General features: G+C 51.1%; 1 protein-coding gene across 2 annotated transcripts in view; it reads right to left on the bottom strand.

Annotated features, from left to right (window-relative positions):
* The window catches only part of RNF165 (ring finger protein 165), a 125,638-nt gene extending 108,413 nt beyond the window's left edge, over positions 1–17,225 (bottom strand). For both annotated transcript variants that reach the window (XM_025365223.1, XM_025365224.1), the window contains exon 1: positions 17,111–17,225. In XM_025365223.1, the coding sequence (XP_025221008.1) occupies positions 17,111–17,171 (61 nt within the window). In that variant the 5' untranslated portion in view covers positions 17,172–17,225. The remainder of the gene's footprint in view (positions 1–17,110) is intronic.
* Positions 17,226–19,573: the final 2,348 nt, after the last annotated feature.

Here is a 19,573-nt window from a genome sequence, read left to right as displayed (position 1 = left end):
GGCTCAAGGACCCAATCTCTTTAGCTTTATGCTGGGGTCTATTATTTGCCAGCTCTTCCTCTTGTCTTTTTCTGCTCAGATATCCAGGGAAGGGGCACCTTTGCTTGGAACTGGGTGCATCTGGAGGGAACTGCTCCAGCCTGTCTCACAGCCCATCCTTGCCCCCAGGCCTCAAACTCCAGACTGGAGGGAAGTCCCAAGCTCCACTCACAGAGGCGGTGACTCTGTAGGGCTAGGTCATCTGTATTTTAACAAGCTTCCAAATGATTCTAACTCAGTGTCCACTCCAGTGGGAAGCTCCTTGGCAGGGAGATCTTCTGGGGCCTCCTCCCAGCAGAGAAGATTGTGCATCCCTGCCTCCCTCCCTGGCTCTGCGGACTGGCACACCTGCCAGGCAGCCCCTCTGCCGCACGTGAGCTCTGGGGTCTGCCTGCTCGGGGAGCTCCCGGCCCTCTGGTCTCAGCGCTGCTGGCATCTGCCATGATTTATGGCTGCACCTCCTGCACACACACCAGGGGCAGAGGGACTGAGCACACTATTCACAAATTAAATCCGGCCCTCCTCTCCTCCCAGGTAATGGGCCCATCTGATGATGAAAGAGCTTATAAACAGCTATCGTCAAATTAATCTTGATGTCAGAGAAATAATAGCGGCCGTAAATAAGACTGAGTGTGCCTCGCTCGCCAGCTTGTTAGGACACTTTATAAAGCAGGAGAGCGATATCAGTATCATATGGTCTCTTTCATTCCCCCAGTGTGACAGCTGAGCACTAGCTAAGGAGTCTCTCAGCTACTGATGACCTCGGCCAGGTGTCAGTGCCACCAGCGAGGGTGGCAGGAGGAACGCCAGCAGAGAGAGCTGCTGGCCATTTCCTGGCCCTGCTGCTTCTTCCTCCACCTCTGCCCAAACTGTTCCTGTAACTGCTGCCGGGGTTCTTGGGGTTGGGGTTGCTCCCGGCCATGCTCGCCCCTCTTGACGCCCCTCGTGTGACCCCCATACCTCAGCGCTCCCTTCTTTCATGCTCTACTGACATGGACCTCACGCTTCCATCCCAGCTGAAGACTCAACTCCTCCAGGAAGCCCTCCTAGGCCACACGGCATCCAAACAGAGCTTTGTGACACTTGTTTTCTCCATCATAATGGGGAGCACACCAAATCAGCTGTGGCCTGGTACCACAGACCCAGGCTCTGCAGCTGGCCTGCACATGTGGACACACTCATACACATGGTGTTTTTCTGGATAAGGCCTCCATCTCCTGTTGAAATATTGTTTGAATTCAGCGATGGTGGGGTAGGGGCTTCATAGGGGTACAGGTGATATGTCAGAGAAAAGAAGGGGAACATTTAAGCCTGTATTTCTGTGGCTATGTATCATGGGGTGTGCATGTGTGTACACGTACGTGAGTGGTGAGTGGTATGAGTCTGTGCACGTATTGGCATGTGGAATGTGGATGTGTATATGTACTGGGTATTCTCATCTAATACAGATGCGTACGTGTAAATGAATGCGTGCTGCTGTTATAACGGTATGTGAACTGTGGATGAACGTGTAAATGCATATTGCATGGGGCCCACAGTGGGACGGGCATGTGTCAGGGTGACCATCTGGGTGCATGATGATGTGAGCGTCAGGTGCTGGTGGATCTTGGGCAGCGTATCACATGTAGCTGTGGGTTACTGGGCAAGGGGGGCTCAACTAGATAGGCAAGAAACTCCACTTCGAGGAATCCGGACAAGGTCATAAATGTAAGATAGAAGGTGGGAAGGAAGGCCCTAAGCTGAATAGGGCTTTGGCACAGGGCAGGTGCCCTCAGTGGCAGAGAGCCCTCTCCAGAGCTATGACCACTGGCAGCTTCCCCTGGTTGGCCAGCAAAAATGCCACTGGGAATGAGAGGCCGGCTCACCGCTGACCTCCCTCTAGAGTCTTCTCTAGAGTAGGTGCTATGACTTGAATGTTTGTGTCCTCTCAAAATTCATATGTTGAATCTTAACCCCCAACATGATGGTGTTAAAAGATGGGGCCTTCGGGAAGTGGCTCGATTCTAAGGGTGAAGCGCTCATGAATGGAATTAGTGCCGTTATAAGAGAGGCCCCAGAGGAGTCCCTCTCACCATCTGCCACGCAAGGTTACAGCAAAAAGACAGCCATCTAGGAGGTGGACTCTCACCCGCAACAAACCTGCTGGCACCTTGAGCTTGGATTCCCAGCCTCCGGTACACTGGGAAACAAACTTCTGTTATTTGTAAGCCACCCAGTCTATGGCATTTTCTTATTGCAGTTCAAATGTACTAAGATACTGGGTAAAGATGGCACTCTGGGAGGAAGACTATGGTGGAAAGTAATTCAGGCAGTCACCATCCATGAGTTCCCTTTTATGGCCCTTTCTCAGTCTCCCTACCTCTGCAGTATAAGGGAGTTCCTTCTGGCCGGTCTTGAGCTAGATGACCCAGTTCCCAGGCCAGCATTCCCAAACTGTGTTCCATGCAACCAAGTTCAAGGTATGCTTCTAGAAATCACACACACACACACACACACACACACACACACAGAGAGAGAGAGAGAGAGAGAGAGAGTTCTGTGGTCAGATAGTTTTGGGAAATGCTGCTAAAGCAAAACCAAAGGGCTCTCTTGGTTGCAGGACTTATCAGGGACTTTAATTTGCTAATACACACTGGGACTCTCCAAGACTGGGATATAGTGTGTAGTGTTTCCAAACTGTTGGAATATGTAACCTTTCTGCATAAACAACTTTTAACAGCTCAAGAGGCCCTGATGCTTGCTTGGACAGTGTGGAAAATGCTGCCCTAAGCCCCTACTTCAAGGGTCAGCCCCACCCCTGTATCTTCCAGGAGGTCTCCCAGATACCACACCACTCTGCTCTTTTCTCTGAAGTTTCCTACCCTCCCAACAGTAGCCGATGGCACCTCTTCCTTTGGAGGTAACTGTCCCAGCATTGCTTCACCAGAGTCTGTTGAAACTCCTGCCTCACTTTCTTGTAGCCTCAGCCCTTAGCTCAGGACATACAGAGGTTCTGAATAGACTATGTGCACTTCATTCTTGACAAAAGACAATCAACCACCAGCAACGCTGGCCAATAGGCAAAGCTGCCATGTTGAAAAGGAGGGCCGACAAAGCCCCAGCTTCCCTGCAGTTCATCAGCCCCCCAGCTCCCTGTCCCGGTGACCCCTCTGCATGACTCTCCTTCTCAGCCTGCCCTTCCCCTCCCCTCACCCCCGCAATCCCTTGGCCCACAACACCCTCACCCCACCTCTTCCTGGGCAACCAGATCCTTTATGACTCACCCAGGCATCAGCTACCCCGGGCCTTGCCCTCCCCAAGATGTTTCCCGCAGGCTAAGAGAACACCCAGCACATACCTTAGGGCCATGCTCTTCCTGCGTCTGTCTGTTTCCCACGAGGCTCAGTATTTTTAGGGCAGGCAAAGTGCTTAGGAGGGTGCCTGGCACAGAGTAAGTGCTACGTGTGCATCTGCTACTGCTCTTATGGTTATTATTATTATCCTTGTGTCCCCCATGCCTGCGCGGGGCCTGGTCCAACACAGGTGCTCAGTGCGTATGCGTTAGATGAGCTGAACAAAACCATGATCAAATTTGAGCCTCACTATCACCCTGCTGGGGGACTTGCTATAATTGTTCCCATTTTACAGATAAGAACACTGAGGCTCAGTTTGCCCCCTGCCCTTTATTTCCCTTACAAAATTCAATGTGCCTCCTAGGAGCAGGCAGGGGGACTCTGTGCATGGCAACTCCCTAGCAGGTAGCCATATAGAACAGTAAGGATAGCCCCTACTCTGTGCCAGGAAGTACATTACATCTCATTTAATCCTCACTCAACCTGGCAGGTAAGAATGAGTACCCTTTTCTGCAAAGAGCAGAACCAATGTCCCAAGAGGGTTGCCCACTTCAGAGGGAGGACACGAAGCCCCCAGCTCCCTCGAGCAGCAACCCCTCCACGTGACTTTCTTTCAAGGGGTGGCACGGTGACCCATTGGAGCACTCAGGCAGCTCGGCTGGGCAGAGGGGCAGGAGAGGAGGCAGAGAATATCAGCAGGATGGCCAGGGCCAGGGAATGGCAGGGAGGATGGGGACTGGAATGGAAGGGATGACAATGAAATGAGAGGGCCCGATGCTCCAGAAAAGAAAAAGAAAATTCAGACGAGGGTGACAGCCACAGGACTCTGACATTCACCTCTTGGATCAGATCTGGGCCTACGTGGGAGAGGGGCAGGGAGCAGGGCTGACCTGATCACTCCCCAAGGCAGCAGAGCTACAGTTCTTCCTCCTCGGGGAACAGTTCCAGTCTTGCCTCCTCTGGGAGGCCCTCCTGATTTTCTGCAGGCCTCAGTGACCTCTCCCCGTCCCGTGCACTAAGATACCTCCCTGCTGGGCCACACTTTCTGGCCAGCATGACCACTGTTTGGCCATTCTTGTTACCCGTTCTCCACCCACATCAGGAGTGTTCGGGGGTCTCCCCACTTAGGCTACAGGTCACAGGCTGTCTGTGCCAAAGCAGGTTCTCAGTAACTGCTTACACAATTAAGCTGAAACATGCCCAGCCCTTCCCTGACTGCCCAAGGGCCTGCTTTGCACTCGCCTAAGTCCCCTTAGACTGTCCCAGGCCTGAACAAGCAGAGGTGTGTTTGCACTGGGGAAGTGGGGTGTGTGGTGGGAGTTGGGAAATGGCCATCTTTTGCTAAATATTTCCCAGGATTTGGGGTGTCTCGTACTTTATGAACATGAGAACTCCCTTTCATCCCCACCTGTCTGTGACACTGGTATTTACATCAACTATTTCCATTTTTTTAAGAGACTGAGGCTCAGAGAGGGCCAAAGTCCTGCAGCTGATAGGTGGTCAAGCTAAAGACTGCCTGATGGCAAAATCTGTGTATTCTTTGCTACGGCTTAGTTTCCCATCCCCTCGGCCCCCAATCTTTCCTCAAGGAGACCCAACAAACACAGCCCTTGACGTGCCTGGGACGAGGCCCTAAACCCAAGGGAGCTCTTAGTTTCTGTTCCGGGTGATTTAAAAGTTTTGGAAATAGAAAGCAGTGATGTTCGCACAGCACTGTGAATGTATGTAATGCCACTGAATTGCAGTACACTTTAAATGGTTGAAACAGCAGACTTTATGCTGTATATGTTTTACTACAATAAAAAGAGTCCTGTACCCCCCTCAGAAGATCTCCTTCGCACCCATCGGTGGGGTTCTCTTCGTCTCCTGGCCTCCCCTCTCAGGCTGTGGTTCCCAGACCTGGCACACGTGAGGATATGCCAACATGTTGAATGCCATCCCTTTTCTCTATGACCAGTTAAACCCAAGCTGTCCTCAAGCCTCACCCAGTCATGCCTCCCACAAAGCACCCCATAGCTGCCATAGCTTGTGCCACTTACAAATGGCATTGAGCCAAAACCCGAAATGCCCACTAGCCCTCAGAGTCAAGAAACCGAGTTCCAATCCTGACTAGCGCTCCAAGAGCCAGCTCTGACTCTCCAGCCACTGAACAGCTTGGGTCCCCAAGCTCTGGGAAGATGAGGCCTTGGGCTGACCCTGAAGTGTTTCTGTCACTCACCCCGAGAAGGACCCAAATGCCAGAGGAGTGTATAGCCACCCCCGGGAGTCGAGGCACAGCCTGGACTGGCCTGCCTGAATGAAACGTCACCAAATTCTGTATTTTCATTTGAAAGTTTATGTAAAATTTGCAATTGGAGGTAGAAGAGTTGCTTGTTTAGTTTAATATAAACTTCATGTTTTCCCCAAATTGAGACATAAAACTAGAAGCCGTGTCTATCCTGCAGCAGGCCCAGGCCCTGTTTTGCCCTCGGAGTCAAGATTCTGCTCTCTGCTGCACACACATCTAGTCCACCCTCCAGCCAGATGCTCCCCAGGTGCACCTGTGCAGGGATGGGCCCTGACTTAGGGAATACCCAGGAGATGGCTGAGAGACACCAGCTGAGAAGGCGGGAACCTGACGCCTCCCTCCTCCTTCCCACCACTTCTCCGCTGGGGGAAACTGAGACTTGTCAGACACCTTCAGGATGGGACTGTGCCATCTCAGGTTGGCATCTGGGCTCCTCTCCCACCTTCTCAATCACACTCTCACCACACCTGCCCGGGGAAGACCAAGCTGGGGTCTGGCTGCTGCCCCCTCACCCCACATGACCTCTCTTCCCTACCCCCTCCCTTAGTTCCTTTCCTCCTGGCAGGGAGAGCGCTGGACTCTTCTGGTTCCAGCAGGCCCAACCTTCCTTCCAGTTGTCCCTTGCTGCCCTGTCCCTCTGGTTCCATGGCAGGTGGCAGCCAGCAGCCCTGCATCCCAGGTACCCCTGCATCCCAGGTACCCCTGCATCCCAGGCACCCCTGCCCCAGAGCAGGCTCAGCATCAGCTTGGCCAGAAGGAGTGAGGCAGGAGCTGCCTCCCAAGCTCAGCTTCCCTCCCGACACAGCCCTTAGAGAGGGAGACAGGTCTGATGTCCCAATCCGCCCCGAGGGACATGAGCCCACCAGAGGGGAGGCCTAGGCCACAGCCCACCACCCTGGTGTCCAAGATGAGGAGCTCTGGAGGGTGCTGACAGAACCAAGCCAAGGCTCTGGTCCAGCTGCCTCTGCTGTCTCCATCCTCAGCACAGAGCTGGGGACACACACACCTCTGGGCCATGCAAGGACCTGTTCTTTGGGCCCAAGTCCCCCACTGTCACTCCCTCACCTTCCCAGAATCTGACTTTTCAGGTCTGGTCAGAAGTCCCTAACATCATAGGCAGAGGGGGCAGGTTTGGTCCCTTCCCCTGAGTTCATGCCTGTCCCTTCCAAGGAATGAGCCCACCGTGGAGGCTGAGGTCCCCCGTGGAGGCCAAGATCCCCCGGGGAAGGGCCATCCTTTGGCTTAAGGAAGGCCAGTGTCTCCACGCTGGGGGTGGGAGTGAGCACATTCTCCCATTAGCTCCAGGGAATTTGAGGAGTAGAAGCAGGTGTTCCAGGAGGTGGGTGGTCCTCGGGCACAGGCAGCCCAGAGGGGCTCCCTGAGCTTTTGAGGAGGGGGTGGCATGGGAGAGAAAGGCTGGAGCTAAGCAAGCTCGCTGGGGGCGGAGGGAGAAGGGGGAAGACATGGAGAGCGCCTCCATCCCTTCCCTCCCACTCAGCTTCAGAGGGGGCACAGCAGCTGTTCCAATGCTTCCTGCCCTTCCTTGAGACAGGTGTCCACTGAATTCTCACTTCCTCCCAGCCTCAGAGAGCTCCTCCACCCCCTCTCCACCTGCAGGCTGGTGCTGAGTCAGCAGCCACCGCTTCCTTTCCTAGGTGCAGTGAGGCCAGCACTTAGATCTGAGGGATACAGCGTCATCAGGGGAGGCCAACGTGGGTGACCGTCCCCCTCCCTTGCTGGCAGGGAGGACTTCCTGGAGGGCTCCGCTGCGCACAGCGGCACACCCCAGGGGCATGTTTCAAGGAAAGGACAGCAGAAGGAAGCAGCAGCGTCCGGGGGAATGTCCCGCTCACTGACCCAACAAGAGCAGCGGCACCAGGCTTATGCCAGCCCTGAGCTCGGGGTCAAGGAGCCTTGTGTCTGTGCTTCCACGTTTAGCCCATGCCCTGGATGGGCTACTAGCCAGGCAGGGGCAATTACTGCTCCCTTCCCACCTACTGCACAGTGTGACCTGGCCAGTGGAAGTTCACGTGCCTACTGAGTCCTAAAGCTCATGTGGCTACTCTCCCAATGAAAAAGCAAAAAGGTGACAGGAATAGAAGCTCTTCTCATCACGAGGAAGGCAGTGTTTTAGAGCAGGCAGGGGCAATTCAGCTAATTCTCTCCCTTGGCAGATAGGCAGTGAAGTCGCAGAGTACTCAGGCTTGGCCAAGACCTCACATGAGTAGTTACTGGCAGAGAGGCCATGAAGCCAGGACTATTTCCACTGTCCCACATGGCCTGTCTGAGCGCCACCACTGTGAAGAATACCAGTGATGATCTTCACTGTCGCCTTTGGCTGGCTTCTCGACTTGTTTCCTACGCATTACTTCATGTGACAAGTCCAGTAAGGCACAAGCCATAAGATGTACCCATTTGACTGATGGGAAAACTGAGAATTGATGGAAGGAAACTGACCTGTTCAAGATCACAGTGGAAGTTTGTGGACCAGAATCTCAGTCTCAGAATGGTTTATCCAAGTCGTATTCCTTTCCCCAGCCCTCTCTTATCTGCCTTCCCTCCACTTATTTGGGCCTCTCGATAGAAGGGGCTGCTGGTGGGCAGAGAGGAGTGAGAATTGTCACACCTGATCCACTTACCACCTCCTCCCCACATGGCTGGACAGCAGTCCAAGGGAGGTGGGTTAGAGCAGCACCAAGAGGCCTAGAACCTACGGCATGCGAAGCCAGCAAACTTGGCTGTTGAGCCACTATTCAAGTGGAATATTATGTAGCCATTAAAAGCGGTGCTTGTGAAACAGCAAAGCAGAATGTGAAAATGTCTGTGACATGAATGTAAAATAGGAAATAGAGAATGTAAAAAGTATACATAGATTGTGTTTACAGCTCCACCCCCTCCCCCCCAAAAAAAGACAACAAATACATGAACAAAAATATGAAGGCATTTCACTAACATGATTGCAGAGGGATGGACTCCTATGAGATTTCTTTTTTCCTTTGGTTTATTTTCTAAACTTTCCAGAATGTGATTCTATCATCTCCATGAAACAACATAAATACAATTTGTTAAGGCTTCAAGATAATCTAAGAAAAAATGCAAAACATGCCCTCACTTCGGGGATCAAAGCCTCAGGAAGGGGATACCTGTTATTTCTGTGGAAATCAGGGCACAGGCTCCACCTCCCTGGAGTTCCCCCAGCAAGCCGGCCAGGCCTGCTCTGAGACGGCATCTGAGGGTGACAGGACTCTCCACCCTGGGTTCCAATGCCCTGTTCACTTCCTACTCTGGAGAGTTTCCGGTCCACCGTGCACCCTCCCTGTCTCTCAAAGTCCCCTTTTGGGACTTGCAAGGCTCAGGTTTGGGGGCCTAGACCCCCTTGAAGCTTGGCGGGCCATTAGCTGGAAAGAGCCTCTTCCACTGTGGACAAAGAGCCTAGCATTCAGAATCGGTCCCACCGACTATGGCGGGAAAGCAGGGATTCCTTTCTCCTTCTTGCCTTGGTCTTGACGAGGCTCCTCGCCACATGCAGGCCATGGCGGGCGGTGCAGGGGGCCATAGTCAAGTGTCCAATCACCTGGGCTTCCCTTCTGGCTTAGCCATTTACTAGCTAGTCAGGAAGGGTGGCAAAGTCTTTTACCACTCGTGGCCTCAGCTTCCTCCTCTGATTCCCAATTAACTCCTCTTGGGCTGTGCCAAGGAGGAAATGAGATAACGGAAGAGAGAGCTTTGAATTGGGAAAAAATCCCTCCTTGCAGACAGGACCAATCTTGAGATCAGAGTCCCTGTCCTTGTCCTCAGTCCCCACTCCCTGCCGTCTCCTCTCCCAATACGCCACTGGGTGGGCTCCCTCCAGTTCCCCCTGCTCCCATGTGTAGGGATGGCCTTTTGCAAAGTAGTGGAGTCCTGGCACTTGCCCACCTTGGGGTCTGTCTTTTCAAGAAAGGCAAAGTTTGATAAAACTTGTTCCCACTGAGATTTCGGGACACTAATTGGTACAGCTCCGGGAGGAGTTCCTATGGTAAGAAAGCTTGCTCAAGGGGTGACCTAAGCCAGTAAAGACACATGCGAATAACCTCCTAAGAGTTTCAGGCATGAACAGAGAGTTTGTGGGGGACAAGTCATGTGAGTATGAGGAATTTTTATTGTTGAAGTTCATTTCCTACCCCAACCAGGAATCTGTATGAAAAGGACTAGAAGTCTCAACTCCCAGACGTTGCCACAATCCCCTTCCATCTGCCACTCTGGCGTCTGAAGTTCTGTGGGCTTATCTGTACACTAAATTCAATTCTCCCCAAAATGGACTGTTCCTCTCATCTTCCCCATTTGTCTTCATGGTCTTATATTCTCCAAAGCACCCCAAAGACCTCCTGTCCCTCAGCCCCTTCCACATGGACTCAATCCTGTTTACTCCACCTTACAGTAAAGCCCCTGATGTGAGCCTTCTTCCCCTCCCCACCCCCCAAGCCTGCCCCACCTCCTCCCTGACCTCAGCCTCTAGCCCCATCCCTCTGTCATCAGCTGCAGAATAAACTGTTTAAACAGCCCTCTCCCCTCAGAGCTCCCAAAGGCCAAAGGAGCCAGTCCAAACTCTTCCAGAGGCCTTCAGAAACTAGCTTCAAAACCTCTTCAAGCCTTTTCTCCCACATTCTCCAGACCTCGTGCTGCTTAACTCCTGGAGTTGTGCTCTGAGGAGAGCCATTCAAAGACAGGACAATGATCCCGGTGCTCCCTGTAGGCCTGCACACGTGCCCCCCAATCAACACACACTCCTCCCTCCTGCTCTGCACTCTCTGTTCTTGCCAAATCAGCAGAGCCACTGGCCTTGGCCAAAATCACTCATTCCCTCCACCTGGGGTGCTCTCTCCTCTTCCTCCTCCTCCCTTCTGTATACATACCACCCTCTGAGGCACATCGCAAACCCGCTCCTGCAGCAAGCTCACCTCTGACCTTATTTGATCCCCTGGCCAGTAAACACCTACAGTTGTGAAGGGAAGGGGCAGCTGTCTGGCACCTCCTAGGCACCTGCCGTGTGCGAGGTATCTTCTAATAGCGTAGACACAGCCTATCAGGTAGGTTTCATGGCAGTCATCAGTCATTGTTCAGAGGATGCTCAAAGCAGTGGCCTAAGTTCACCCTTTCAGGTCAAGACTGGGCTAGGACTCAAACCCTGGACTGCTCCATGCTCTTTTATCTCACCAGTCAGGACATTCTGCCATTCATGTGGACATTTTGGCCCAGAACATCTTAGACAGTATCTGGTTTCCTAAGCATTCATCCCTCACCCTCAGCATAAGCCCCAGGAGGGAGGCACTCGGGTCTCCATTTCTTCTGTATCCCCCTTAGCGCAGTGTTTGGCCCCAAGTAAGTATTCAAAGAACACTCATTAACTGAATGAACAAACAGGTGAGTAGGTGAATGAATGAACAACTAGACACATGGAGTACAGGCATTGCATGTGGTTTGGCTATGCGGTTATAAGTGTTTGCTTTTGGTTCTTAAATCATCCTGAAACTCTGAGTCTTTCCAAGATAAGCCCCCAATTCTCTTGGAAATATATTGGTTGATCTGTAGCTAAACCATACCGGAAACTAATAAATATTAATTCATATTCATACAGTGTTAAGGCGGGAATTTTTACAAAGCTGTTTAGATCCATAGAGAAACTGGGGCACAAGTGTCTTGGAGATTTGTGTGACAATTGTGGAGTAGGATTGAGGGAACCAAAGTCACACCCTGAATTGGAGTCAAGGACCTGTTGTTTCCTGCCCTTTGTTTCAGATAAGGGGTCCCTGCTGCCCTTGGATCCTGCACAGAACTATTGCTTCAGTAGCCTAGAAAACCATTAAATCTTCTAATGTGCCACTGCAGGATACTTACTTAAAGATGGGAAGAACAGGGTGGGGCAGCAGATGAGAAAACTACAAAAGGACGACGGGTGGTCCAGGCTCTGTCATCTGCACTTTAGGGCCTCAACACTCTTGGTGGTCTTTTCCCTGAATTTGAGTGATTAATAGTATTTGCTGGTTTGTGGAAAATTATTATTAAAGAAAACTCATTAACTTAGTGGGTCTTTCTGATGCTAGTTTCAAGAGAAGTTCTCTTGTTCAGAAAGAAGAGCTGTGTTCCATCTTACTTCAAAGCCTATGACATAGGATTCCCTGAACTGATGGGTTTTCCAAAATCCTGAAGTCAAGGTGCTAAAACAGGTATGTGTCAGGTGGTTGAGAGAATAAATATAAAGAACAATGGCTTTGTAGTTCCTGAATCGTCCAGTCACCAGGAAAGTCTCCTTAATATGTAAGTGTTTAGTTCAGACAATCTGGTTCAAACATTAAATGCACTGGATCCATTGCTAAAACGTGATTTCCCATTAACCCACAGCTTGCTATATTATTACTAGGTTACTAGCCATCCTCAAAAGGTATTCTCAAACAATTCTGACATACTTAACAAAAATTTAGAAAAATGAAATCTTGGAATTGGTTAAGATTGTTCTAACGAGCCACTGTTCTCTAGGGCAAATATGAGAGTGATCACTCAATTCAGGGTAGTTTTACTATTGTTGAGGTTGGATTGGAGTGGTTTGCTTTGCTTTCTAAGTCTCGTGTAAACGAAAATTTAAAAAGAAGAAGAAGAAACAAGCAAAATCTTCAGAGGACTAGCCTTGTAGACCTGTACCTCTCCTCTCTCACAAACTACAGCAGGGCCTCCACTGGGAACATCCATGTGTGTCCATGTGTCACAGTAAATCAGCTCAGCTTTCCAACCCGGGCTGGGAAGAGCGCGAGAACAAAGGGCCAGAGCAGAGAGGGCAGCCATGGGGGGAGAGGAGAGTTGCATGAAGCCACAAAGAAGGCAAGGAAGCGCTGTGGTCAGGCAGGGGTGCGCCCGCCAGCGAGGAGCAGGGTGAGCCCGGGAGTCAGTCAGCCCAGGGGAGCAAGGACAAGGCACATTGGCCAAAAGAGGAGCAGCTCCAAAATGATGACCCTTTGAAATAACCGGGAATTTCTTTAATCAACTCTTTTCCTCAGTGTCTAGAATGCCTCATTTAGCAAGGCTCCTTCTGGGCTGAAATTGAATAGGTGTAATTGACAAATGGCTGAATTTGGGTTCCACTCCAAGGGGGAAAAAAAATACCTCTCCACTGGCTTCTCCAATGTAATTATGGAAAAAAGACGTTTTAAGGGTTCTTTTTCCAACTCAATTTTGGGTTAGGTCCTGACTTTGCTCCTGATCTCCCCCTCCCCCTTCCCCACCTCAACACACACTTAGACAATGGCTGAGATCTTAGCTGTCTTTCTCTTAAGAGAGGCCCTAGGGCCATAGATGAAGCAGCTGTCAGGAAACTAGGCTATAATCAGCTTTAACTGGCTCACAGCCTGCAGAGGGCACAGACCCTCTTATTCCTACAGTAACAGGTCCCCTGTTGGCCCTGGGACAGGGGTGGGAGTGGTCTGAGTCAGTTTCTGTTTCAAACATCTTCCTTATCCAGGATCTCAATGCAAAACTTACATTGCAAGTCCTAAAAATTTAAATATGCACATAGAAGAGGGTACTTTAAAATTCCAGATCATGGCTTCAGCTACATGTAACATGTCACCCCCAGCATGATTTATAAGGACAGTAAATCAATGAGACAGCAAACAGAAAAGTTAAAACACAACTCAAAATGGGTTTTTAGGCGAGTCTGAAATGCTACAAGATTGCTAGTTAAGAACAGTATCCCTTTTCTCAACCTAAGTGTTATATCCCCTTCTCTTCACCAGCATCATAAACCCAGTGCCCATGTATCTTGAAAACTAAGATGAAATGTGGAGGCTATTGAGTACACAGGTGGCCAAAGGTAGGGGTTCTCTCTAGGCAGGTGAACTGTTTCAGTGTAACAGGACAACTGGCCCCTCCTATCGCCCCAGACATCTATTGTGAAAAGATATGGACTAATGAGATTAAAGTCACCATATCTGTACCACAAAAAAAAAAAAAAAAAGTAAAGTAAAAAGAAAAGGCATTCACTCAAATCTTACAATGGGAGGTGGGAGTGGTGGGTGGGTGAGGGTGGGGATAGAAAAGCAAGGGGGAAAATCTAAACAGCAGGATACGACAATAAATGGGAAAACAGCAAGAGAAAAAGCACACTAGGTTAATATAGGAAAACTAGTTCTTTATTGAGAGATTGTATATTAGTATTAGTGGATTCTGTGTGTAACAATGTCGTCATGCACACGATACAAAAAAAAAGGCTGGGCCCACCATGCTTCGGAAGGGCAACAGAACAAAAGCAGCGTACAATGAGCAGATGGCCCGGGCTACACGACCACAGTACGTTTCAGCAGGGTAACATCTCTAACCGAGCGCTGTACATTGTCAACTGGGGGATGTAAAAAAATACAGATCATGCTTTAGTTTTAGTACAAGAAAAGGTGAAAAAGATACACAACCAAAAGGATATTTGATACAGAAAAAATTACCCACAAAATAAGAACAGGAAGTAATTCAGCACAGCAGAACACGCTACCCCTGTTTAATGGAAAACCATTTTGCTGGGATTCTTTTTTCTTTTCTTTTCTTTTTCTCTTTCTTTTCAGATTGCCAAATGGCAGTCTGGGGAGGCTATTTGGGACTTTATTTTGGAAGGGCCCTCAAAGTAGGGGCCTTATTCTTTCATTATTGCTGCTGTTTTGTTTCAGTTTTCAAGCAGGTCTGGCTGGCGAGCAGCAGAAGGGAGCCGGCTGTTAAAGGGGCAGCTCTGAGGGCCGGGGCGGATGTCCAAAGATGCTCTTGACATTGTACAATTAAACAATTAAGATACTATGGCCACGGCTCCCATTTAAGCCAGGGACCTTGGTGCACCAAGTTTTCAGAGGCTATGGTATAGCAGCAACTGTCATTTCATCAAAGATTTTTTTAATACACATGTTTAATATTTTTTGCCTCCAACTAAGTGCAATCCTCAGTTATGCCTGGGCGCTGCCAAGAAGCTAACTGACAGCCACCCAGATAACTGAAAAATGGGGTGCTGCAGCCTCTAAGCCAAGGCAAAAGGAATCCACTTAACAGGGATTTACAGTGCAATGTACTCGGCTAAACAAGATGAAGATACAAAAATGGTTATTTCTCTACATCTATTCTGAAATGGCCTACATCCTACACTACTACAATGGAAACTAAAAAGAACAGATTTAAGCTGGCAGACTCTCTAATAGTTTTACAAGAAGATTGTGGTTTAGGACCTTGTTGAGTTAAGCATTAGTATCCTCTATCGGAAGGTCATGAACTCTTATCACATTGTGCTAAATTTTACCCACAGACCAACTCACCCCTCAGCCCTTGAATTTCCTGTGGGCGTGTTTGCCACGAAAGTAAACTTTAACTGATGGGCAGAATTTGTGTTGTTGGATTTTTTTTTGAGGGGGGAGGGGCGGTGAGGGAGAAAGTAGTATTAAAAATAAAATTTAAAGGCAGCTGAGCAATTTGAATTTCAAAACATGGAATCAGCATCCTGCAATGGTATTTAGAGATTGGTGGTATTAATGAGGATGGTAATGATTTAATCAGGATAATTATACTTTCAGGCTCAACATCCTTCTTAATCATTTTTGAATTTCTGCCTAGTGTAATGTTCCACACCCGTTTTAAGAGGAAATGCCAAGTAATAAGAGATAATTGTGTATTGAGGGAGGGGGTGGCATTTCAAGGAGATCGCATCCAGCCCCCCTCTTTCTTCCTCACACACCCACTCCCCCTCACCCCCATGGCTAGGCTGGCCTGAGATAGGGGATACTGCCGCTTAAATAGCAATGCCTTCCTCAGATGGAGACAGGAAATGGTTAAGAGGGTGTCACAATACAGCTAAATGCGGAGGCAGAAGGGTCACAGCGCACACAGCAGCGAGTTGACCATTCACTGAGCTACACAATGAAGAAAAAAAAAGATTTGATAAATGCAGAATGTCATCATTCTATCATCACACAAAAAAACTGCGGTTCAAACAGGCCTAAGGGGGCCAAGCTTGCCTTTTAGGTTCTGGGGAGAGGCGCGGGGCTGGGGACAGCTGGGCTGGATAAAATAGGGCTGGGCTTTCCTTTTCTTGCCCAATCGGGCCCCTGGGGCGCACTAAAGCGCTGGCCCTGCGACCCCACCCCCCACCCCGACTTGGTAGAGGAGCCCTGGTCGGCCAAGGGAAGACATCATTCTGTGTGTGAGGGAGTGGGGAGAGGGGGAGGAGGGCCTGAGCCAGCAGGGATTTAAGCAGACGTGGAGTGGGAGAGGATAGAAGAAACATTTCCAAGACGAGAAATGTGAGTCCAGAGGCAGAATACAAAAAAGAAAAAAAATGAATCTAAATGCATCTCGGATTTGCTTGGGAGGTGGGAATTTTTTATTAAAAGAAAATGAAAGAAATGTGGAGTGGAGGTGGGGAGAAGAGGGGAAAATCAAGCTATTGTTGTAGCAGAATGTGAGGGAGAGGGGATGTGGGGAAAGGGGACCGTGCAAACACACCCCATTTATCACAGTTAAAAACAAAGCCCGCGCCGGCCCGCTGCTTTGTCAACCGCTGCCCGGGGCAAAGGCCTGGCGTGGGGGCAGCTTCCCACCTCATCCTCACACACAGCGCAACACCCAAGGGCCGGACGCCCCGCTCCAGCCGGGCCCAGAGGGGCACAGCAGCGCAGGTCTGACTCTCCGAGGCGCGCGCACACACACTCGCACACATGCACACACATTCACATACATACACACACACACACACACACACGCCCAAGCATCTTGAACCCGTGGATGCAACTGTCATACAAAGATAGTTGCGGGGGGCGGGGTGAGCAGGGCAATAGCACAAGGGCGATACACAAAAAGGGTTAAAGGGGAAAAAAGGATGGGATGGAAAATCGTGCAAGTGCCCAGGAGAGGGTGGGGGGCTGGGGTATGGGATAGGGCAAAGACCCAGGTCCCAGCTAGCCAGCCATCGGTACTAATTACCAAAAAATTACCAAACACACATAACACAAAACACACATATACCTCAAAAAAAGCAAACCACTGAAAACCAAGCATGCTCTCGCGCCCGCTCTCTCTCATACACACACACACACACACACACACACACACACACACACACGGTCATGTATCTTTCTCCTTTCGATCATACAGGGCTAGGTATTAGGGGAAGGGGCTGTGATTTGGGGGAACCACGTCCGCCGCAAAGAATAAAAAATGGGGCTGGGGAGGAAGGGACCCAAATTCGCCAAACCCTAACTTCACTACAAAAGCTCCCACGAGGGCGGCCGCCCCCACCCTCGGGGGTCCCCCTAAAAGGGGGTGGGGGGAAGCCACCGCTCGCCCTGCGTCCTCGCGGGTGTGCCCTCAGCCCCCGGCCGCCCGCGGCGCCCGCCCCCGCCCCGGTGCCTGCGGCGATACACGCTCCGAAGCAGACCCCGAAAGGAAAAAGCGATACCTCTGTTTCGCACAGAGCCAAACACTGGAAGCACGAGATAGCCGACGTGGACCAGGACCATCCTGGCTCCTCGCGCGGCGGCGGCGGCGGCGGCGGCGGCGGCTGCGCGCGGGCCCTTTGTGGCGCGGCTCCGGGGCGCGGGCGCGGGCGGCGGCGGGGCTGCGGGAGCCGCCGGGGCGGGAGGCGGAGCGCGGGGCGCGGGCGGCGGTGGGGCGGCGGCTGGCGGGGAGACAGATGGCCCATGGAAAGACTCCCTTCCCGGCCCCTCTCGACATTCAAAGGCGCTGGGGCCGCAGCTGCCGCCACACAAAGGCGCGCGCAGCCAATGGGAGCGGAGCGCAGCGCGGCGCGGCCTCGCCGGAACCGCGGGGGACAGCGGGGACCGCGGGCGCGCGGGTGGCGGGGGGAGGGAGCGGTGACGGCTGGAAGGGGGCGAGCGGCCAATCGCCGCGGCCCGCTGCGGGGCGCGAGGGAGGGGTCAGCCCCACGGGACGCGTGGAGCCCAGCGCGGGTGCCTGGCCTCCCGCGGGCCGGAGCGCGCGCGCGTGAAGCGCCCCTGCACAGACATGGGCGGCGTGAACACGGAACGTGCACACATGGAGAGGGACGTGCACTCAGACATGTGGAGGTGCGTTCGTTAGTGCAGAGACACGGGCACGAGCGCCCTTAGTGCACACGACCCTGAGGTCCCTGCACACCGCGCACGGGTCACTCGGGGACGTGCGCTCGGAGGCTGGCGCACGTGTAGAGCCTGACTGCGGGCACAAGGGAAGCTGGAATGCGAACAAGCAGCCGCAAACAGGACCCAGGCACTGTCACACAGACATGCACACACCAAACGCCTTGTTAACGCAGGACACGTGCCAAGAACGCATTCTCAGAGACACACAGAGGGGACACACGATGCAGACACAGGTTAGACATACACGCTCCCCAGGTTCTCTGCCTGGCGCACCGCGTCGTTGCTCTTGGAGAGCACAAAGCTCACAATAATTATTTGCTGAATTGAAATTCACTCATTGACTGAGGTCTTTGCCAACAGTCTACACAGAGGCACACTGCCCAGAAAACCCAGGGCCACTCATCTACCTTTTGCCCTGATCTGAGACAGGTACACCCAGCCATGTGCACAGACACGCCCACTTCCACAGTCAGCCGGCAGATATGTAACATCAGGCTCTGCGGCTCTTGCAAATTCACACGTGGAGGCACGGCCACCGTGTCACATGTGCCCTGTGACAGTCCAGCTGGGGACAAGCAAGACCCAATCAAAGAGCCTTCACCGCAAGCCTTGTTGCCAGGAGGACGACTGAGGCGGTGTTCTTGCAAGCTCAGCCAACCTTCTGTGAAAACTCCCAAGGCAACCCTACGCCTCCCATCCGGCTCACAGTCCACACACTAAAGCCAGACAATGCTTCAGTGGCCCACCCACGGGCAAAAAGACAGAGGACATTCCCTACATCGGGACTTGTCTTCAAAACCCAGTGGCTTCTTTATTTAATGAGTATGATAAATAGGAGATGGTAAAAATCACAATATGTGGAGCTGGAAAGAATCTAATACAACCCCAACCTGCCCTCACCTTGGAAAACGAGGATCATTCGTTTAATCCATGCTGTGTTAAGTAAGGGCATAGGGATCCAGGGTGATCCAGATCTGCCCAAGATCCCAACTCTTGGAGGCCAGAGAGGGCCTCAGAGATGCAAATGGGCAATCACCATAGAGCCTGGTCCATGCAGAAGTGGGTAGTATGGGAAGCTGGACAAACAGGGCACCTTGGAGGGACACCCAGCCCAGTGGGTGGCAGGGGGAGGAGTTGAAGTTGACTCCAGGAAAGTGACTTCTAAGGCTTTTGAGACTTGAAGAATAAGGAATGGGATAAGTGAGATGAGGCAATGGACAGGACAGCAAAGGGAAAACCACAGCCTGGCTTTACCGAGACAGCTACCACATTCTCAGTGGCAAGGGCAGAACCCAGGGTGCACCATTCTCTCTCCCACAAGCACCTGGATCCCTCAGGCCTGAGCTCTCTTTCCCACCCTAAACTCTGGCTGCCCCTAGAGAACTCAGGGATGAAGACAGCCAGTGGCAAGTCTCCCAGCAACAGTCCAAGTCTCACCCTAGGCAATTTTTTTCAACCCACTTCTGCCACCAGCTCTTTCCTTTTTTCATTATCTGATAAATAAACACAATGCCACCACTAATTGAAATCTGAAAAAAAATGAAAGGACTTTAACAAACACCTAACTACTCAAATATTTTCCTGTTCTATTTCAGGCTTGGCCAATATGCATATATATCATAGTTGTCATCATAATCTACATATTTTTCATCCTGCTTTTTAAACTTAACATTTTATCAGAAACATTTTCCTGTCCTTTTATGTAGCCATTGTAATTATCATTTCAAATGTTTTTATATATTCCAACAAGTGAATGAAATTACTTAATCATACCTTATTCT

The sequence above is a fragment of the Theropithecus gelada genome, chromosome 18, assembly GCF_003255815.1.
Source record: "Theropithecus gelada isolate Dixy chromosome 18, Tgel_1.0, whole genome shotgun sequence".
Lineage (NCBI taxonomy): Eukaryota > Metazoa > Chordata > Mammalia > Primates > Cercopithecidae > Theropithecus > Theropithecus gelada.
Note: the sequence above shows the minus strand (reverse complement) of the source record. Positions and strands in the feature narration are given on the sequence as shown.